The 22,756-nt window shown below is 47.0% G+C and overlaps 1 protein-coding gene across 13 annotated transcripts in view; it reads right to left on the minus strand.

Annotated features, from left to right (window-relative positions):
• Positions 1-22,756, minus strand: part of Mad1l1 (mitotic arrest deficient 1 like 1) — a 354,495-nt gene that overhangs the window by 117,055 nt on the left and 214,684 nt on the right. For 12 of the 13 annotated variants that reach the window (XM_078023582.1, XM_078023580.1, XM_078023581.1 and 9 more), the window contains one exon: positions 15,589-15,677. In XM_078023582.1, the coding sequence (XP_077879708.1) occupies positions 15,589-15,677 (89 nt within the window). Of the gene's footprint in view, positions 1-12,787; positions 13,034-15,433; positions 15,468-15,588; positions 15,678-22,756 lie in introns of those variants that run through there. The other variant, XM_078023583.1, reaches the window with a different exon arrangement.

Genomic DNA, 22,756 nt, shown 5'->3' on the forward strand with positions numbered 1-22,756 from the left:
TGAGTAGCTCTAGTATGTTCTGACTGTATTCAAATTCCCCAGAAACTAGTACCAGAGAGCTATCTGAAAAATATGACTTACACAGCATCCAAATCCATGAAAACTAAGAGAGAATATGACCAGGCCACGGAAGATGTACACTGACACCTGCAAGTGCTACCAAGAGTCTACGATCACCTATGAATTGGAGAGAAAGACCCTGCTTACAATTGGGAAAACCATCATGGTTAGTAGTATACTTCTTCTGACATTCATCTACAGAATCACATCAATGCCAATCAAAATCTCACAGGTTTCTTTGTACAAATCAACAAGCTGATTCTGAAATTCCTATAGAAATGTAATGAACTTAGATTAATCAAACAAAAAGAAAATGAAAGCAGAGGACTATCTAATTTCAATGAGTTACATTAAAGTTAAGTCATCAAAATAGTGTGGCACTGACCTATGACAAATACATGCACACACACACACACACACAATCTATTTTTTTTGTGTTTTGTTTTTCAGCACTAGGAATTAAACCCATGGCCTCATGTATGCTAGGCATATGCTGTACCACAGAGCCACCAAAACCTATTTTTGATAAATAGATGAAGGCAATCCAATGTAGAAAAAAATGGTCTTTTCATTTGAAACAAATGTGTTTTCCTAAAGGGAAAAATAAAAACTGAAATTCATACATATCATGTACAATATTAAAAAATTTTTTATGTAAACAAACCTATATGTAAAACCAACAATTTGAAAATTGCTAATACAGAAGAAAAATTCTGTAGATTTTTATAAATAAAATACAAATCAAAACAAGACAAAACTGAGTGATGCATGGTGACACACACCTGTAATCCCAGTGACTGGGGAAGCTGAGGCAGGAGGATCTCAAGTTTGAGGCCAGCCTCAGCAACCTAGTGAGACCCTCCGCAACTTAGCAAGACCTTATCTCAAAAAATAAAAAGGGCTGGGGATGCACCTCAGTGGTAAAGCAATCCTGGGTTCAATCCCCAGTACCAAAAACAAAACAAAGCACGAAAACAAACAAATGCAAAAACAACTGAAAAAACTGGACCTCATCAAAAACAAAAACTCTTTGAAAAGCAAAATAAGTATCTTACAAAGAACTTCTACCCAAAATATATAAAGAACTCTAACTCAATAAGAAAACAAGTAATCAAGAATGAAATAGAAGATTTGAACACACACACTTTACCAAGAAGATGTATAGATAATGTATAGATAAACCATGAAAAGGTGTCCAACATCATTAGTCATTAGGGAAATGGACGTTAAAGCCACAATGAGACACTGCTACACACCTGTCGGAAGGACTGAAAGTAAGACCTACCACACCAGATGCTGGTGAGGAGCAACTGGACCACCCAGTGCCAGTGTGAAGGAGACAGGTTACACCGCTGTGGACAAGAGGCAGGCAGTTTCCCAGGTCAAACACATAATCATAGTCATTGCACAATTAGATATTTGCACTAGAGAAAAGAAAGTATTTCTGTACAAGGACTTTATTTGTAATATAAAGCTGTTTTAGAGGCGTAGGCAAAAACTGGGAGAAATCTAATGTCCATCAACAGAGGAATGTATAAACAAATTGTATATCTACGCAACAGAAAACTACTCAGCAGCAAAAACAATCACTGTCTGTGCATGTGGTCCTAATGCAAAGTAAACATGCTGAGTGAAAGAAGCCAGACAGAAAAGAACACATCATGTGGTTTCATTCCGCTAGAACCTTATACAATGTCAATCAATCTACAGAGACCGAAAACTGATCAGTAGGTGTCAGGGAGTATGAAAGAGAAAGAGGAGGGGAGGGATTACAACCCAGCAAGAGGAAATGTTTGGGGGTTCCCTGTTCCAGGTGTGGTGATGGCCCACATGGTGTGCATGTGTGTGAAAACTCAGCACAGCATCCAACCCAGGATGTGCTTTTAGAAGCAGAGCCATTAGTCAGAGGGTGTGCGCCTCTCTCATCTGATGGACCCCACCAAATGCCCTTCCGAGGAGTCAGGGGGTATCCTTGCTCACTCTAGTGCCCTAAGCACAGATGACTCTGGCTGCAGCCCAAGGCAGCCCTGACTTGCTGGAAACAACATGCAGGGTGAGATGTGCTATGTGCCACAGGTGACAGTTACCTACAGATTCACGTATGTGAAGTACATACATTATTTGGTCATTGCTGTCACTCCCCAGCTTAAAAAGGGAAACTGAGACTTGTGAGGTTATGTGGCAGGCCTGATCACTAGGCTGGTGAAGAAGGCCTGGCAGATGGCCTCAGGTTGACACTCTGGCTGCTGTACCGCAGGGTTTCCCATGATGACTCTATGGGCATGTGGCACAAACAGCCTCTGGGGCCATTCCAAGAAGGATCTTCTGCAGAGAGGCACTTCTCACTTTAGGAGAAGCTGAGAAGGACCCCTCAAGATGACATGCTAAAATTGGACAGTGTGCATTCTGAAGCTGCATAGGCAGAAGGCCTTGAGGGCTAAATGTCATTAAGCCACACTGGAAGCTACAGACATATCTGAATAGAATGGCTGGCCACACTCCATCCCAGCGAGCTGTCAGAGGGCAGACCCACATAAGACAAATTTGTTTGCTCATTTGAAAAGGGTGTGCTTTCTGTTGCAACCTACCTTTTCAGGCAAACTATTACCTCGCAGAGAGAGAGGGAGCAAAAAAGCAAACGCATAACAAGTACAGTCACGTGCCATAGAGCCACTGGGATGGTCCTGTAAGATCACATTGCCTTGTGATGTCACAGCCTTCCAGTTCATATAAACGCAGCCTGATGTTCACTTCTTGATAAGAGAGCTAACGACACAGTTTTCAGAACACATTCAGTCACTAAGCGATACAGAACTGCACGCTTATGCACATTTGTTCAAAAGCTCATTGTGCTGCCCAGCTGGCATCCTCCTTGTGGACCCTGGCCACCTGTTACATATAATAAGCTGTCTCCTACTGAGTTAAGACTAGAAACAAGACAGATGCCATCAAGAGCTGAGGTTTTTCAATGCAGGCTTATGTGTGGAGCGCTGAAGGATGAGGGTGAAGTACTGATGAGGAGGTGCAGCTTCTGTGGTTTACTGCAATGGGAAAGAGTTGACCCAGGAGGCACAGTGCATTCCCTGGAGCCCCAGAGTAAGCACAAAAGTTAAACAGAGAAAAGAGTCCAGGGCATCGCAGTGAAATTTAGATGGAACGCCAAAAGTGGCCCAAATAACCGAGCAGAAAGCAGGAGGTGTGAGCAGACTCAGGCAACACAGAGGAAACAAATAATATACGGCAACGCTGAGCACGAGTGCCAAGATGGGATTCCGAGACGGCCAGCTGCATGCGGTACACGCAGACCCAAGCAAAGAGAAACTGACCCAGCACAAGGACAGAACTGTCTATGTTGTGTGGACACCAGCGGTGTGGGCAGGCTGAGAAGGCCTGTATGCACCCACACCTGGTACCCCACTGTGCTTTCCAAGCACCTTCTGCAATAAGAAGACCCAGGCCTGCAAGGAAGGGGCAGCTCCTGCACCTGGGCATTAGGAGCCTGGGTCCCTCAAGGTATCAATGTAAGGAAGAACAGCTCAGGAGACAAAAGAGGGGGATAAGAGCAGCAAACTACAGAGTAGACTGTGACATACTGGACTGTGACATAGGAAATCTGTATCCACCCATGCAGGAGACACGGCTGCTGTACATAAGGATTCCAAACAACATGCTCCCTGCCCCACGGCCCCAAAGCCTTGGCACCCTGCACAGGAGACCACAAGTACCACCTGCACCAGGTACCCTGATTTCCAGGGGGATTGGAGACCAAGGCAGGAGGATGGCAAATTTGAGGCAAGCATCAGCAACTTAGGAAGACCCTATCTCAAAATAAGAAATAATAAAAAGGGCTTGGGAAGTAGCTCAATGGTAGAGCACTTGTCCAGCATGTGCGAAGATTTGGGTACAACCCCTAGTACTGTCAAAAACAAAAAGGAGGAAGAAAACAAGCACCTACCTTAGGAAGTTAAAGGGGGAAAAAATAAACCTAAAGCAAGCTGAAGGAAAACTATACTATAAAACAAATATCAATGAAATTGAAAATGGAAAAACAATAGAGGAAAAAAAATTAAAGAATCTGAAAACTAGTACTTTAAATAGACCAATCCAATTGTAAAGTCCCAACAAGGCTGAAAAAGAAAAAAGACACAAAGTCATGATATCAGAAATGAAAAAGGTTTCTATTGCTGACTGCAAAATAAGACATATGAATGGCCAACAGGTTTATGAGAAAATGCTCATTATCAATTGTCAGCAATCATCAGAGAAATGCAAATCAAAACCTCATAGAAGCATCATCTCACACCTGCTGGAATGGCTATTTTCAAAAGGACAAAAGATAACAACTGCTGGTAAAGATGAGGAGGAAAGGGAACCCGTATTCACTGTTGGTGGGAATATAAATGAGTATAGCCATTATGAACAAAGGTATGGAAATTCCTCAAAAAATTAAAAATAGAATTACCATATGATCCAGAAATCCCACTACTGGATCCATGCACAAAATAAAGGACATGAGTATGCCATAGAGATATCTGCACAACCGTATTTACTACAGGACTATTCATGTTGAGAAATGGAAAGAACTAAATTGGGGCAACCGCACTGGAAAGCAGTATAGAGATTCCTCAAAAAAACAGAAATGGAACCACTATTTGACCCAGCTCTCCCACTCCTTGGTATATATCTAAAGGATGTAAAATCAACATACTACAGTGACACAGCCACGTCAATGTTTATAGCAGCTCAGTTCACAATAACTAAACTATGGAACCAACCCACGTGTCCTTCAACAGATGAATTGGTTCAATCTGGTACAAAAAAAAAAAAAAAAAATCTGAACCCAGGGCAGCAGGCTCTGGAAGTAGAACTGTGGTTACCAGGGGCTGGGGGATGAACGGGAGGTGCTGATCAAAGGATACACAGGCGTGGGAAGCTCAGGGACCTATTCTACACCATGGTGACCACAGCCAAGAACAACAAATGTATCAAACACACGTAAAGACTGCTGAAAGGACAAATTTTAATTGTTCTTACCACACACATATACACACACACAAAAAAAAGAAAAAAAATCCTGCAATATTGTTTAGCAATAAAAAGGAATGAAAGATATCCAGATCAGTCAGAAAGATCAGTAAGAAAGAAAAGGAACTAGCAATGACTGGTCCAGTGGTACATGACTGCAATCCCAGCAACTTGGGAGACTGAGGCAGGAGGATCACAAGTTTAAGGCCAACCTGGGCAATTTAGTGAGACCCTGTCTCTAAATAAAAAATGAAAAGTAAGTCCAAGGATATAGTTCAGTGGTAGAGCAAGTGCTTCACATACAAGAGGGCCTGGGTTCAATCCCCAGTTCCACTAAATAAATAAACAATCAGGACTGAGCATGTGGCTCAGGTGGTAAAGGACCTCTGGTTCCAATCCTTAATGAAAAAAAAGGTGGGGAAAAGGAGAGGAACAACACTATAAATCACTTAGATCATAAAGACATACACCTAACAACAGAATAGCCATTCTTCTTAAGAGCATGTGGAATATTCTACAGAATAGATCACATATAAAACCTTGAAACAAGTCTTAAGTTAAACTTGTTAATGTAATGGAATTACTGCAATGAAATTAGAAATCAATCACAGAAGGAAAATAAAAAGCTCATAAATAGGTGGATATTAAACAACACTCTTAAACAACAATGGGTTGAAGATGAACTCACAAGGGAAATTAGAAAATACCTGGAGACCAAAACCAAGAAGGAAACTTACAGCTATAAATCCTAAATTAAAAAAGGAAGCTCTCAAGTCAATAATCTAACAGTATGGCTTTAAGAAACTAGAAAAAAGAAGAGCAAATTAGCTCAAATCCAGCAGAAAGAGAAAAACAATAATGATCAGAGCGGAGATGAGCAAGACCGAGGACAGAAATGCAATAGAGAAATACATAGACCCAATAGCTGATGATTTGAAAAGGTCAATAAATTGGCAAATCTTTCCCAGATTGACTAATAAAAAAGAGAGAAGATTCAAATTATGAAATTCAGAAATGAGGGAGGGGACATTACTACTGGTTTCACTGAAATCAAAAGGATTATAAGAGAATACATAAACACATATAAAAACAAATGTGATAACTGAGACACAAATGAAGTCCAAGAAATACAAACTACCAAAACTGACACAAGAAGAAATAGAAAATATCAACAAATCCATAAAAAATACAGAGATTATATCAGTAATCAAAAGAGGACCAGATTGCCTCACTGTTGAGTTCTACCAAACATCCAAAGAATTAACACTCATACTTCCCAAACTCTTCCAGAAAGCTCATGAGGAGGGAACCCTGCCTGATTTGGTCTGAGAACAGCATTATGCTCACACTGAAGTCAAAGATTAGCTAAAGAAAACTGAGATCAACAACCTTGATGAATACAGGCATGAAATCCTTAACCCCAACTCAGCAAACTGGAAGGGGTGCTACCAGGTGTGCACAGCTATCTCAATATCTGGAAACCAGCCAGTGTAACACCCAACATTAATAGAATAAAAGTCTCCTCTAAGTGGAGGCAGAAAAAGCACTTGACTAAATCCATCTCCCCTTTACAAGAAACACACAAAACAAACAGGAACAGAGGGGCTTCCTCAACATGATAAAGGGCATTTTTTTCCAAAACCTCATAGCTGACATCAATCCCAACATCGAAAGACTGCAAGCTTTCCCCTAAGATCAGGAATAAGGCAAAACGGCCCATTTCTATTACTCCTATTCAACACAGCCGGAGCAATTAGGCAAGACGAAGAAATAAAAGGCATCCAGCACACAAGAGAATGTAAACTGTTGTATTCACAGATGCCATACAAACACCACACATAATATGCAAAAAAAAAAAAAAAGAAAGAAAGAAAGAAAGAAGAAAACCCGGTTAATCAAAGAATTTGGCAAAGCTGCAAGATCCAAAGTCAACATGCAAAAAAAAAAAAAAAATCACTTGTATTTCCATACACTAGCCATGAACAATCTGAAAAGGAAATTAAGAAAATTCCATTTACAATGGCATCAAAAAGAACAAAATACTCAGGAATTAATTTATCCAATGTGATATTAGATCAGACCCTAAAAACTACAAACACTGCTAAAAGAAAACCCAAATAAATTTAAGACACTAGTGTTCAGGGATAGGAAAACTTATTGAGATGTCAGAAGCAGCAAAACAATCCAGAAAAGAGCAGTAAATCTGAAGATGCGTGCCATCTGATCCCAAAGCTTCCTGCAAAGTCACAGTGATCAAGAAGGGTGGATTTGTGCACACTGGCAATCAGGACGCTCAAGTACGTGATGCTGTGATGCTGTGTGGACGTCGCAAGCCTCAAGAGGTGACAGCAGAGGATTTGTCTCCCAGGACAGCAGGGCTGGGGAGCAGAGCAGTGGTGGGCGGAGCAAGAAGCACAAGGAATGAGCAAAAGGGAGAGCAAGGGCTTGGGAGGTGACGAAATTATTTTGTTCTCTGATATGGGGTGATTAAAATTCACCATTAAAAAACAGTAACTTTACTACATAACGATTGAAAAAAATTAAGATGATCCTAGGACATGTCCTAAAACCTACTGTGTAGTGATCACATAATCTTGTACACACCTCTCAGAGCGTGACCATGGTGTGGGTGGAGTTGGGAGGAGAGTGATCACTGATGTTCTGCAGAAATGGATGCATGTAGTGATAGGAAAAGGTAGACTGAATTTGGCTTTTTTCATTCTTTCTTTATTTGGTACTGGTGATGAACCCTGGGGTGCTTTACTACTGAGCTACATCCCTAGCTCTTTTTAAGACAGGGCCTCAAACTTGCAATCCTCCTGCCTCGGCCTCCTGAGTCACTGGGATTACAGGTGTGCACCATCACACCCAGCTGCTTTTCTCATTGTTTTAGAGTTCAGAAGATGATATGTGTCTTAAGACCTGCTCTTTCACAGACAATTGCCACCACCCAACTCTCAATACTGCTGGTTAAACCACGCTTGAAAATGGATGTACTCCACTGTATGGAACCCAGGCCTCCATGAAGTGAGCATCTTTCTTAGAAACTGTCCTGGGATGGTGTAAGAAGGCAAGAATGCACATGTGGGATGTGGCCCACGGTGTGCACCAAATAAGCGGCAGCAGGCAACTTATTACAATTGTGCTACTGACAGCTACTACTAAAGTGAGTAGTTGTCACCATTTTCAGAAACAGAATGATCAGAATCCTGGAAGCAACCAGACTCCCGTAGTCAAATAAAGATAGGCTCTAGGGACAGAGCACCTAAGTCCAACATGCCAGCAGTTTGCCCATGAAGATGCCATGGTTCCTGAATAGCTGAGAGCACGAAGTCACTGAAGCTCAGAAGGGGTTAATGGACCACACAGTGGAGCAAACTATATGGCAACACAAAAGGTCTGAGAAAGCAGAGAAGGTGCTAATTTGTAACATAAGGAGGAGAAACAGCCTTCAATCATCTGCTTCACTTTTCAAATATATACAGAAATGGAAAAACAAAGCCTTGAGCTTTACAACAGTGACTTGAACGGGTTCATTAACGCGCACTCCCTCAAAATGCTGCAAAATCAAAAGTAAAGGCTTTCTCATTTTCCTCAGGCCTACTGCTGAAGACAAGAAAATAACAGAGACAACATCACAAAGCCTTAGAAGTCAGACAGCAGACAGTGAGTGGCAGTGACCCCAAAAAGCTGAGTCCCTGACCAGGAGAGGATGAGCTCAGAGGCTTTATGCCACCAAGCCTTAGGAAGTGTCCCCTGGGGTGGGGGGTGATGTCTAAAAGCAGGAAGAAGGGGGTTGGAGCTGGAGAAGGGGTGAAGGCCTTCATTTAAGGCAGCATTTTAGGAATATTTATGATTCATAGGCACTTGCAGATTAATACAAGGAGGTTGCTGCCCTCTTCACTCAGTTCCCTGGATGGTGTCCACCTCAGTGGGGCATCAGAGCTAGCTAGCAGAGCTGCCACTGCCTTCCTGACTTTTGCAGGTCACGGGCTCTCAGGCTCCTGCCCCCCAGCAAGATGCCAACAGGCTCACCCGGCTGTCTCTGGTAGACATGGGCACTCCTCCCCACCCTGGCCATCTCCTCTTCTGTCTCCTGGACGAGGCTGAGTGACCTGCCACCAAAAGCTCTCTAGCTGTTCAGTGGAATTCCCCAGGGAAACCACTGGGGCCTGCAGAGACCTTTCTTGGGAGCATTTTAATAATGGCTTCAGGTTTTTAATGTCCTAGAACTATTCAGATAATCTATTCATCTTTTGGTATATATTTGGTACATATCTTTTGGTATGTATTTCATATTTTGGTATATATATTTGGCATACTTCATATTTGGTAGTTGAAGGTTTTTGAAGAACTGATCTCTTGCTTCCAAGTGAATGAGTCTCTGAACATGAAGCCGTCTGCCGTGCCCTGTGACACTACAGGATCCACAGCGGAAGCCCCTGCTTCAGCCCTGATACCGATGATGTGTGTCTTGTGGCTTCTTAATACTTGTCAGTTTTGCTAGCAGTTTATCAATTTTATGGATTTTTTTTTTAAATGGCATTTTGTTCAGTGATTTTTTCTCCGTTCTATTTTTTATCAATTTCATTTCTTTCTGCTCTTCATTATTTCTTTCTGCCTATTCTAAGCTGCTTCTGCTCTTCCCTCAGGTTCTCACAATTAGCACATAAATAAGAGTCTTCTTTTCTTCTCTAATGTGAATGTCTCTGAAAGTTTCCTTCTCAGTGCTGGTTTCACTGTATCTGACAAAGTTTTGTATTTTCATTATCACTCAGTTGTGTATATTTCTCTTGAGAATTCCTCTTTGACATGTGGAGGATTCAGAAGCACATTTGGAGATTTTGTGTCATTTCTGATCGTTTGGAGATTTTTCTGTTGTTTTTCTGTTATTGACCTCTACTTTGAGCTCAATGTAGCCAGAGAACATACTGTACATGAATATGATTCCTTTAATTTTGCTAAGGTTTGTTCTGTGACCCAAGATAAAATCCACTGTGGTAAATGTGCCAAGTGGACTTTAAGAGAGAATGGATAGTGCTCTGCAAACACTGACCATACCTGTTAGCTGACAGTGACATTCAGTTCCAGATCTTTGCTGCTTTTCTGTTGGCCCCCCACCAACTGTGGACAGCAGTGCATGGGTGTCCTCTGTAAATGCTTGAGTGTCTGTTTCTCTCCTCAGTTCTATCTGCTTCTGCTTCCTGTGTTTTGAAGTTCTGTTGAATGGCGTGTATACACGCGACAGGGCAGGTGCAGGGCTGCCATGGGCCCTGCTGATACCAACCTGACAAAGTGGGATGCCTGCAGAAAAAAGGCCTCCCATCCTAATGGCAGAGATGCCTGCTAGCATCAGACATGGTTCATGAGGGCAGTAAGGAGCCCCTTCACCTTTGTCTCTCCAGTGCCAGATGGGGATAGAAGCTCAGCTACCTGGTCAGCCTGACTCAACCAAGGTAGGACAATCCTAGTCAGGGACACAGCCTGCCCACCTACTCAGCCCTGCTACACTGCCAGGCAGGGACACTTGTGAAGGCTGGGGTAGGAAGTAGACTCACTGGGCAGGGGCTCTGTGGGGCAGAGGGGTGGAGAACAATTCTTTCCCTGGCATCAGCCAAAGTCAGAAAGGCATATTCAAGGTTACCCGCTATCAGGTGGCACCCCTGTGGCTGGGGGAATGAACGTCTTTGGAGACTTTGGTCTATGTCTATGGCTGGTTGTGCATTCAACCTTTTGAGGGTTCCATGTCCAGGACATACAGCTGGTATTCTGGGAACTCAGGGGACTACCACCTCACTGTCCCCAGTCCTGAGGTCCCCACTGGACTGCCTTCCTCCATCTTGCAAGGCATCCTCCACCAGCTGGCTGTGTGTGTCTAGGTCTGCAGGTGTGAGTTGGACCTGGGAAGAAAGGGGGCTGCCAAGGAACTGAACTGGATGTTGAAGATTCTTGAAAACTGGCACCCCTCATCCTAGCTTCACCTCACGCCAGTGATGCCACATCTTTGCCGAGTACCACAGGCCCCTCCTCTTCAAAGAACAGTGATTCTGGGCTTGGGGATAAGTCCTCTGCTAAGGTACAGCAGGATGACCCCATCCCCCAGGTCAATGGGACATTAAAGTTCCACCATGATGCTGAGCTTCCAGCACCATCCCCACCCAGCTCCCAGGAGCTGGTAACAGGCTGATATCTGCCAGGCCCAAGTCTCCAAAGATATGCCAGGCTGAGAAGAAACCAAAGAATAATAATTCTGAGGGCACCAAGTGAAAGACCCCAGCTGGGATCTCCTAGCAAAGCCACAGGGACAAATCCCAGGTTTCTAGCCAGGTGCTTGCAACCTCACTCCTAAATGTGCAGCCAGGGCTCCAGGGTACAAGTGGGTACTGCAGAGTACCACACTATCCTCCGACATCTCCAGCACCAGCAGGCAGGGCTCCCTCAGCCCCCAAAGCCTGGGGTTGCCCACGTGGACTGGGGCCTAGCCAGCACATCCGTGGGACCTGGCAGGCAGTAAGCGTGGCCGTGACGGAGAGGCTCCGGAGTGTGACTAACAGGCATTGGCACAGACACACGAGCCTCTGGAATCACTGAAAGTCTACCCAGTTGCTAAATCCACAGACAACATTTAGGATTTGCCAGAGCTGCTATTTGACAGCAGAAAATAACGAATCCAGATTTGTTCCACTTGAAAGGGCCTCAGCTGTTGCTACTTAAATCTGTACTGACACTTCCGTTTTCTGTGCTGAGATGATGTGGTGTGAGGGATGTGTGTCACTTACACAAAACAAGTAAGTATGTCTACTCTCTTGTGTGTAGCAAATGTAACCTAGGTGAATGCACACACATATGAACTCCCAGTACCCAGGTTGGCAGTGCTGTCCCCCTCGTTCCCCCACCAGCTCTCCTGTGACCAGCTGGCCGACTGTGGTCACGGGGAAAGGCTGGCTGACAGCAGCAGGGCCCTCGTGTCCACTGTCTTTCTCTGAACCAACCACTTCAAAAACCACTCCTCAGAAACTTTCAGAGGACTGAAGGAAAAGCACTTCACGCTCAGAAGTGAGAATCAAAAGGAGAAACAGACCCTCGTTCAAAGGGGGTCATCTAAGTCTCCCCTCTCTTCTGCGGCTGCAGGGAAACAATGACGAGCCCTCTGGCCTTGACAGCACTGGTGTCTCCCCCAGGGGAGCTGGGGCAGATGCTTCTGGTGTCTAGAGACACTGCTCGTTCAGCTGGCCCCAGCCCCTCTGTCACTACTTCCCAGCCAGAGGGCTGCCTGATGTTGTCTGAAGAAAACTCACTACAACAATATGCTCCTCGTTCAGGACAAAAGTGAGCTACAAATATGGCTATCTCAAGAGCACCAAGCCTACCTGTGATGCTATGGGACACTTGAGGCACAACCCATGTGCCTGCCCTGAGCCATGGCTGGGGTCGTGGGAGGAAAGTGAGAAGGTACAGGGGGTGCCATTGCAGGGTTGGGCAGAGGCAGGGAGCGCCAGAGATGCTAGCCCACCCAGTAGAAGAAACAGACCTTAAGAGAGAGACAGGTCTGTGGAAGGAGAGGCGGGTCAGCACCCTGGCCAAGCAGGACTCCCCCACCTGCACAGGAATCTGTCCCTGAGAAGCCAGAGGAGCCGCCTGGGCTCTGCGAGTCCTGGTTTTACACTGTCTCCCTGGCTGAGTGCACTACGCAGAGCCCCTGCTCACCTGGGGTTGCCTGTCACACATGACCCAAGTGTGGAGCAGCCACCCAGATGCAGGTACCTGTGTGACAGCCATCTCCACCCTCAGCTGCTCCTTGGCTGGAAGTCAGAAGTGCTGCTGCAGAACTGTGGTGCAAAACTCCACCAAAGCCTCTCGACACATGCCGACCAGCTCCCAGCGGCCAGCCACGAAGCTGCTTCTTTCCACAGCTGCGTTTTCCAAGTGAGACAATGGGGACAAGAAGCTTTGATCGTTGAGCAAAAGATGTCAACAATAAAGCTCTTTCTTGAAGTTTAAAAAATAAACCCAAAGCGTTCCAGCCCACACAAGCCCCACCCACGCCTGGCCATGCTCCTGTCAGCCGCAGCATGAGAGCTGTGGGCAGCCAGAGTCCTGGCAGAAGACAGGATGCCAGTCTGTGACAGGAGAGCTGAGTAACACAGTGCTGGCCCATGTTGATAGCCTCAGGCCCTTGGGGCAGACTGTCCTCTGCCCCCTTGGCTAATACCCTGAGGCGCACCTGCCAACACCCAAATCCAATCCCTTCACTGCATCACCTGATAACAGGACTCCCAGGGACACGGGGTGGAAGGGGGGGGGACAACCACAGGACATACCTGTCTTGCATGGCATTAAGGACTCTGTCAGGTGAGGGGCCAACTATGCTGATTCCTGAGCACTTGGTGCCTCCTCCATGAGAGCTGACCTGGGGCCTCCATCAGCCCAGCACTCTCTGGATACCTCCTCCACGGCCAGCTCCTGGCCCTTGTTCCTCTCATGGCAGACACCAGCTGAGCTCTCCTGCCTTTGTGGCCCTTGGCGGCATGCACTCCTAAGCTGCTAGCCATCTTTTGGGGCCTCCCAGTCTCATTCAAATGCCTCTTGCATTGAACACCCCCCCCACACACACACACACACCACCACCACCACTCACACCTCTGTATTATGAGCTCTTCACCACAGATAGGGCTGCTCCATGAGCTGAGGGGTATATGTATAGGAGATATGCTCGGCCCTCCTCTGGCTGGGAACAGTCACTTCAGCTTGGAAGGGTGTCCCACAGCAGATGTTGCCTGGCACTCAGCTGGGGAGAGCTGCCCACCCTGGAGGCCAGTGGTGCTGGCTGCTGCAAATTCAATCATGTTGCTCTTCTACTTTCAAACACATAATGGCTTCCCATTGTTCAGAGAATAAAGACCAAACCCTCACTGGGGCCCAGGCCTGGCCTCCAGCTCCCCTGGCATCCTATGGTTAACCCATGGCCACACACAAACGTATTTCCCAGGGGAGCCCCCTGCCCCCAGACACCTGCTCTCACAGCACCACCACATTCCTCTCCATCCATAATTACAGAGCCAGGATTGCCTGTGAATAATGTCCCCCCAAGTCCCCATTAAACCACAAAACTGATGAAGACGGAGAGTGTGCGTCTTGCTCACCACTCCATCATCCTCAGTGCTGAGCCCTGACGGTGCCCACGGCGCACACGCGGTGTCTACCGAGTGAATGACGGAACGAGCGCAAAACAAACAGCCTGGGATCTGGCAGGTCTCCAAAGTGCTATTTATAAGGCCTCCGTCCATATATTAGAAATGCTTCAGAAATGAGGGAGGAAACCTCAAACCTGGAAGGGACCATAACTGTTTTTGGCTCAACACTTCTGGGCCTGGTTGGACCAGAGGCAGCGCACATATTTTCTTGCTTTTACTCAACAACCCTGCAAAGCTGGGGTCATCCATACACTACCCACGAGAAAATGGAACCCACAGGGGAGAAACAGCTGAGGCCACTTTAGCCCTGGGTACCAGGGTTTGTCCCAGTCTGCTGGGCCTTGGCTGCACAACCCAGGGAGGGCCATTAAAACTCCAGCACCAGTATCCTCACCAAGGGCCACCTGGTATTCACTGGGGCTGTCCTGGTTCCCAGGTCTGTTCTCATTTCACTCACCAGAAACAGCTCCCTGGGTGAGAAGCCCTGGATGCCAGACACTTGGTCCATGGCATACACTTAGGGCAGAAGGGAGGCTCCCCAGGCATGGCCACTCAGCCACACTCACTCTGCATCCACAGTTGCTGTCTCCCATGAGAGATGCTAGAACTGGAAACTTGCCACTTCGACTAGAAACTGAATGGTAGGGCTGAAGTGTGCATCAGGGGTCAGTCAGGAGGGGCTGCTCAGCACCCCACCCACACATCTGGATCTCCTTTAGGACCCTGACATGTCTTGGGGAGAAAGGAAATAAGATCTGGGAACAATCTCAGCCTGCGGTCTCTGCTTACAGAGAAGTGAGGGGTGCTGGATGGCGGAGGTGCAGGAAGCGCATCTAGGAAAACAGTAGCTCAGGGCGAGTGAGCGCGTCCTGAATAATGGACAAAGGTGCCCAGCTGACAACAGAAAGCACATCTGGTCGGGCTACTGCTTCTGTAAGCAGTTCTCCTCATCTGCACCTCCCAGTATTCCACTGCTCATAAATTCCTTGCTGCCTCTAGAGTTGCACAAGCCAAGAAGATGGGCCTGTTGCTTTACCTTGCTGGCAGCAAAGGCAGGTCCCACCAGGTGCCCGACAAGAGTGTCTGCGAGCTCCTGAACATGGGGGAGGCTGCAAGGCCCAGCTGTCTGCCAGTGCTGGCCAAGAAAAGGATACTGGAAAAGGTCCAGCCCAGTGGAGATGAGTGTCCCTGCAGAGGAACCCAAGCGGATGGAATGTGATTGAGGAACAAAATGCCATCCAGGAGGCAGTGGAGGAAGGGGTTCTAGTAGACTCCCACTGCCAGCAGCCCCAGCCCCAGCACAGCGTACCTGAGTGTGTCCACCTCCTCTCTGCAGAACGGGAAGCTCGACTCAGCAGAGCCCGGCTGGGACTTCAGCATCTTCAGCTCCATCTCCAGCTGCGAGAAAACACAGGGCCAAGGGTCAGCAGGTGCAGGGGGCTCTGCGGGCCTACAGACAGCACAGAGCCTAGAACCTTGCCTGGCCCCAGAGGTCCCAAAAGCACCATTCAAAGGTTCCCCAGACCCAATCCCCTCCTCCTGCTAGGGAACATAGGACGGGGGGCTGTTTTCCTGGGAATCCCAGCAGCCTGAATCTGCAAGGCCACCAGCATGCTACCTCTTGCAAAAATCACCCTTTCCCTTCCTTAACACTTCTGTCTGCAGATTAGCCATGGAGTCACAGTCATTCTGGGAATAATGTGGAGAGACACCAAAATCTCTGGGGCAAAAAGGGACACAGTAACTGGAAAGAACATATTCTAAATTTGCCACTGCTTTGAATGAACAGTCACAGTATTTTCTTTCTTTTGCTACTTCAGATTCCTCTATAGAATACAGAAGCTGAAGGCCTCCTCCAGGAGGAAAGTGAACTGTAATAACACTTGGACACATCAGGGTGGGAGGGTTAGGGAGTGGTGGATATGAGGAGTCCCAGTAATTTCAGGCTTGAGAATGGGTACTGTCAATGGCCAACCACTGGCCAGGGACCTCAGGAGCCAGAGGACATGCACTCAGAGCTAACCTCCTCTCTCCACCCAGACATGGGCTAGCTAAGGAGGCCCCAGGATTCCAAGGAGCAGCCTAGAAGGAGCCCGAAACTGTGCCGCAGCTGCAGCTCAGAGGCTGTCTGCTAACAAAGTCTGGCCACTCCTCAGTGCAGCTCTCAGGTGCCCTTACCCTTCTCATCCTTGCCAGATGTGGTCCCTTGACCTTGGACTTCTCAGCCTCCAGAAATGTAGGTGGCAGAAATAACTGTTTATTATAAATTATTGTCCTCTGGTGTTCTGTGATAGCAGCTACCGATGGACCAAGACAATGTATTTCAACTTGCCAATGACATTCACTCCTAGCATGCTGACACTAACATGCACTAACATGTCTCCTCTGTGAGGTGTGCACTTGTGCAAGGCCTTGTGCAAACCACAGTTGTTACCGACACAGTTGCTCACTACCAAAGAGCCCTCCCCCTTCCTCTATACTCAGGGGCCGTCCATATACCTTGCAGGTGCCTATCCTGAGAATCTGGTAGAAGTTTCCCTGAAACTGGCTCCGTCTGATGCATCTTCCATTTCTCTTTGTTGGGAGAGGGCAGCAAGACAACCGGAGCTATTTCGTGCCAACTTTGCTCTTTAATAAGTGGCCTGTTTAGAATTTTCTTTTCTGGGTTCAGAATTGATGAGAAACTTTCTAGGAAAATATTATCTATTCCAGATGTTTGTGTTTATTTAAAAGGACTTGCAATATAGTTCATAATTCTTTCCACAGAAGTCATGTAGAAACCATATTCTTTTTAGGGTTATTTTTTACTTGTCACTTACCTTACTATAGAGGTTTGACATATGCAGAGAGGTCTAAGCCATGGGTGCAAGCTGGGAATATTCTGTGTAGGGTGTGGGGGCCCCACCTGGCCACATAGAGTCCTCAGCACTGGAAGCTTTCTAAGCCTTCCCCAGCCAGAAGCTTGAACATAATTAGTCCTGCTTCTTATTTTGGGTGGTGATGCTATTACATTTTACTCGAGTTGTGAATAATTCATCTATTTTATTGGCTTCATTTCAAGTAACAGGCACCTGGACTCTTATTATTTCTACTACTTCTTGCTCTGCTGTTAACCACTGCTTTGACCATTAGATTCCTAACTTTTGTCTTACTGGGGTTTTCTTTTACTGCATCTCTGACTTCTGCAGCTGGAGGTTAGTCCATGTATATTCATGATTTCTTGTCCCATGGTATAAATATTTAAACCATGAATTTAGATGTTTCCACTGGCTCTGATGAGGACTGCTTTCAATACAATTGTTTTCTAGATTTTACGCACTTTTGAATTGCATTTCTTCTTTGAACCAAGAATTAAGACAGAATGTTTTGTTCTGTTTGTCTTTGTTTTGTTTTTGAATTTCCAAGCAATAGGAGCCTTTTCTTTTTCTAGTTTTGTTTGTGACTTCAAATTTCGTCACATCACCATTAGAAGAGGTTTTATTTGAATTTACAAAGGTTTATAAAGTTTATAAAGCTTCTCTTTATTACCCAATGTGTGATTAATCTATGGACATTTTCTACGAACACTCTTTAAAGAATGTGTCCTCTAACTCTGGGGACTGGGGACTCACAATACAACTTGCTATGTCACAGACAAGAAGGTAAACTCACTTGCTGCTCACATCCTCAACCGTCTCTCCCTGCCCCTCTGCACATGTCAGTTTCCTGAACAGTGGTGCTCTTCTCTGGCACACTGATATCCATCCTGTATTCTACACTGCTTTATGGCTGGAATTTAGACTTGAACATGACCAAAACGACAACCCCTGCTTCTGTGTTTAGGACTAACAGATGGCCCCACAACCCACATGTTTCAGCCTCTTGGTTTTGCTTTGTAATTCATCAGGAAGTCTTTTCCTTTTAATAGAAGAGTTTAACCCACCTATATTTTGATATATGTGTGTCTATTTCTGTGTATGTTCTTGTACTTCCTGTCTTATAAAAACTGTATCCCTCCGTGGCATTCTAATCTTATTTACTGTTTTATGTGTTAAGTTTTGATACTCAGAACAGTTTGTATTTTTCTTACTGGTTGCTCTTATAGCAGAGGCTCTCTGGTACTGTGCCTATACCGCCCCGTGTTAGGCTGTGCTCATCACATGTCCTGTGCAGTGTCTGTCTGGCCCATCTCTTGTTCACCTCTGTGGTGTCTGTCACTGTTAATTTCATGACTGAGCCAGATGTGCCCAGATGAAACCTCACATCCTAGTGTGTCTCTGAGGCCACGGGGTGGATCAGCATTGGAATCAGTGGACTCAGAAGACTGTCCTCCCTGACAGTGACATGAGCATCAGCATCCAACCCCCCAAAGGCCGAACAGAACCAAGAAAAGGTGAGGCTCTCTTTTTTCTGCCTCCCAGTTTAAGCTGGGACATCTCAGCCTCGTGGACCAGGCCTTCAAAACTGGATTGAGTTCCACCACTAGTTTTTCTAAGTCTCTAGTTTTTAGATGCCGACTACAGGACTTCCTAGCTTCCTTATCACATGAGCCAATCCCTCATAACCAATCAATCCACTAGTCTCTCCAGGCAGACAAATGAATCGACAGGTTTTGTTCCTCTGGAAACCACTAACACCCAGTTAAACACACTTCAACAACTCAATGCTCTCCTTAGGGTATGTCTTCAATTTCAGCTACTAATGATAAGAAACCCATTTCTCCCTTCCTCTCCTATCTCAATACTTTCTACTAAATATCCAAGCCCTTTGACACCAGAACGTGTAACAGGTACACTGCTACTATTCTCTTAACTCCGTGCAGCTCTTGTGGCGGGTTTCCCGGGGGTACTACCTTCCTATGCACCTCCAGTCTGTCCTCTTTCCTGCCTTCCTGCCCCTCTCCTGTTCAAGGCCCTCAGGTCCATGGCCTTCTCCTCTGGCTTTGGGGGCACTCACACTCTACTGGATCATGAGCTTTTACTTCTTGGCAAAATGTGTGCATACAATCACATGTTCGAAGTCTACTTCTTTTTCTGTGACTTTTCCTGCTTCTCTCCTTCTGTCTCATAAATGGGCATCCAGATTTTCACTGCTCATCATGCAAGATGACTTTTATCACATCCAGTTTAGCATGAGGTCACACTGGAGAGGGGCTGGGGCCATTTTCTTTTCTTTAATCCAACCTGTTGATTGTGTTGTGAATTCAATCAAGAGCCACTACTTGTCTCCAGCAAGAAGGGGAAGCTGTGAACTCTCATCAGAGCGACCACTACTCTTCTCTGCTCAGGCACAGGGTGCAGGGGCCCCTCACACAGCTCCCTGCTATCTTGGGAGCCACACAGGGCCAAGGGACCCACTTCACCAAGGCCTGTTCTTGCCTCTCATGAGGTCCTGTCGAGCAAGGTGAGCGTCATTCAGCCTCTTAAGCTCTTTTCCTGCGCGCCATGCCCTGGCGGCTCCCTGTGCCCATACCTACATGCTGCTACGTGTTCCTCTACTCGGGGCCACCTGTCTCTGCTTAGGGTGTGGACTTAGCTCTGTTCTTATTTTGTTGTTTTGGTTTTCATTCTTCTTACTTTTGAATGATTTCCGGAAATGGAGTGATTTATGTTCAACACCAACATGGAGCCCTTTAATTTTAATCTGTAACCTTAGACTCATAACTAACACACACTCAGCTCTGTTCTTCTCACTGGGCCAATTCTCTTCCCCCTGAGCCTATACCAGAAAACCTCCCCAGCCCTGTCAGGCAATCCATCTCCTCACACACCCACAGGCCCGCCCTGCCCACGCCGCCATGCTGGCTCACAACTCTATCACCCTCCTCCAGTCCCGCAGTGCGAGACAGTGGCCATCAAGATACACCCAGGGCTCAGGTTTGCAGCTGCAGCCCACTCCTCCGTCCAGCCTCAGGGTGAACTGGGACACCAGCTCCTCCCAGGAGCCTGATGCCCAGACACACTGTCTAGCTCCCGTTGTCACTTCTGCCAGACAGAGTACACATGCAGGGAGTTGAGCCAGCACTGGAAGAGAGGACCTAGACTCAACACACTAGCCACCCCATTTAAGAAACAATCTAAACCTACCAGTTTTTAAAAGGGAGGCAATGTGTGGAAAGATACTGAGATGAGACCTGAGGAGGGTTCCCAGTGACCCAGCAAACAGCTCTCAGCGTTAACTACCTGCCATCGGCCATGGGGCTTTGCTGGCTGTGCAGCCAGGGCCATGCTAAGGAAGCCCTGAGATGCCCCGTATCCTCCTCCTTGTCCTTTTATCACTAAGGTTCAGCAACAATCTGGGGGCTCCACAGGGCAGGCCCAGAAGAGGCTATAACCAAGCCAGCTGGATTCTCACACCTGGGCAGGTGGGTGCAGGGTAAACACAAGGTCCTTGGGGTCGCTCTCACAGATTGCACCCCACTCGCCACCTGTGGATGAGACCACCTGTCTTCGAGGTTTCAATGCCAAGTGGGAAACCCTAGACTACAGGCCCTGGGTCAGGGCACAGGCTCGAGCAGGGGATAGACAACAGATGAACCTGCCCTGCCCCATATGGCGACCCAGGCCTTCTTCCCCCATCCAACACACGCTCTTACACTCACTGTCTAGAGCTCTCACACTCATACAGTCAAACTCATAGACGCTGAGTGTGGCCACGGCCTGTCTTTCTTCCTCTCTGGGCCCCAGTACATTGCACATGAGGCTTCTCAGGTCCCAGGGGACCTGCCCTCACTCTGCAGGCCAGCCTACACCAAGAGAGCATCCATTACCAGCTTTCTTTCAGACACACCAAGCTAATCCACGCTGCTATTACTTGGCCAAAACGAAGGACAGAAAAAATTGAAAATGCATTAATATTGCAGGCTGCAACTACCTATTTCATACTTCACTGAGAAAAACTTGTGTTTAGAGTCGGTTTAAAAGAACAGTGAACACAAGGACTAATTGGATTGTGCCTTCTGAGAGACTCTGCCAAATGCCTTAGAACCAAACAGCCCCACACTGAAGCTCTCCTCCCTGCCAAAGACCCCAAAGAAGTGATATTCTTAGGTTTTTAATAGGCTGGGCCTGAGCACAGGCCACCAGGTGAGCATGGACACAGTAGGCAGGGCACAGGGGCAGGGGCTCACTGCCTGCCATGGCCAAAGAGCAATTTGTGCACATTACCCTGAATGTCTCCTGTTCCACTCAAATTTAATCTCCTAAAGAGAGGGCTTGTGCTGCCCAACTGCAATCTCTGAGGCTAATATACAAATTGATATTCCTTTCTCTGACAGGCTCTTCTAGATTAAGAGGCATGATTCCCAACAGTGCCTGGTCCAAATGAATCACAGGCCCGTGGAAAAGAGCTGGCAATTGCAGCCCTGGGGCAGTGACCAATGTGGTAGCAGCAAGTCCCTCAGTAAGTTGGGCTCAAGCACCTTGGGGACTACACCAGGGGCTACGTCGTGCTGAAAGCTCTGACTCAGGAGCAGGAGTTGACCCAGGTTGGCTGGCAGGGGAGAGGGAGGCTGACCAGCCTTTGAAACCAGGCACCCATGTGCTCCACCACTAGGGCTCCTCACCCACCACTGTGTCCCTGCCAGCAGCCACACAGGATACAGGTCTTCAGGACCCGCTGAAGGAACATGCCCGTCCCCAGGGAGAGCTCAGCGAGCCTAGACAGGCTGTTCTGAAAATGACAGAAAAAGTGAAGTCACGGAGAAATGGAGACCTGGCCCACCATTCACCCAGATGCAAATTACAGAGAACTTTCTGGGCTTCTGCTTTGTCTATTCCCTAAAACGGGCCCAAGAGCCTTATCACAGGGCTGCTTATGGAAGAAGTCAGACAGCAAGTTGAAGAGGCCAGCAAACGAACCTATCTGCCAAACACCCTGGAGGACAGGGGCTGGCAGAAGACCACTTATTCCTGTTTCTCCCCTCTCTTCACTTTGCACCAAGTTCATATGTTGTTTGCCAAAACATAAGTAAACACGAAACACACACATTCCCAGCATGGGCAGAACCTAACAGCACACACACTACCACGAAGGCTGCAGCATGGATACACTCGGGTGGCCCACGGAGTTGCACATGGCGTGCCTCCTATGCTGCTTCCCAGCAGCAGAATACCATGAGGAAACTCCTCGAGCTGTGTCTGGGGGATGGTGGGCTCCTGGAGCCAGTTCACTACCTTGCCTCTCTGCCTCCAGCGTGGACAGATGTAACTGGGGGTGGGTAGCCTCATAATCGTGGCCTATTCTGTGGATTCTGACCACGCTGCAGGGAGGGGCCATTAGCAGGGTCCCTTGTCTCCCCTGGGCACCTGTTTCATAAACCGGGATGAAGCAAAGGTATCCCTCTGCTATGGCCCCCCCTAGCCACCAAGTCATTTAGCCTGCTCATTAATCTCCACCAAAAACTGGTAATAAAGCAATGGTGGAGCTGCAGAATGGTGGCCCAGGTAAGCAGGAGCACAGGTGGAAAGCATGGGTTGTGGCCCTGCAGAGACCGCCAC

The sequence above is a fragment of the Ictidomys tridecemlineatus genome, chromosome 10, assembly GCF_052094955.1.
Source record: "Ictidomys tridecemlineatus isolate mIctTri1 chromosome 10, mIctTri1.hap1, whole genome shotgun sequence".
Taxonomy (NCBI): Eukaryota; Metazoa; Chordata; class Mammalia; order Rodentia; family Sciuridae; genus Ictidomys; species Ictidomys tridecemlineatus.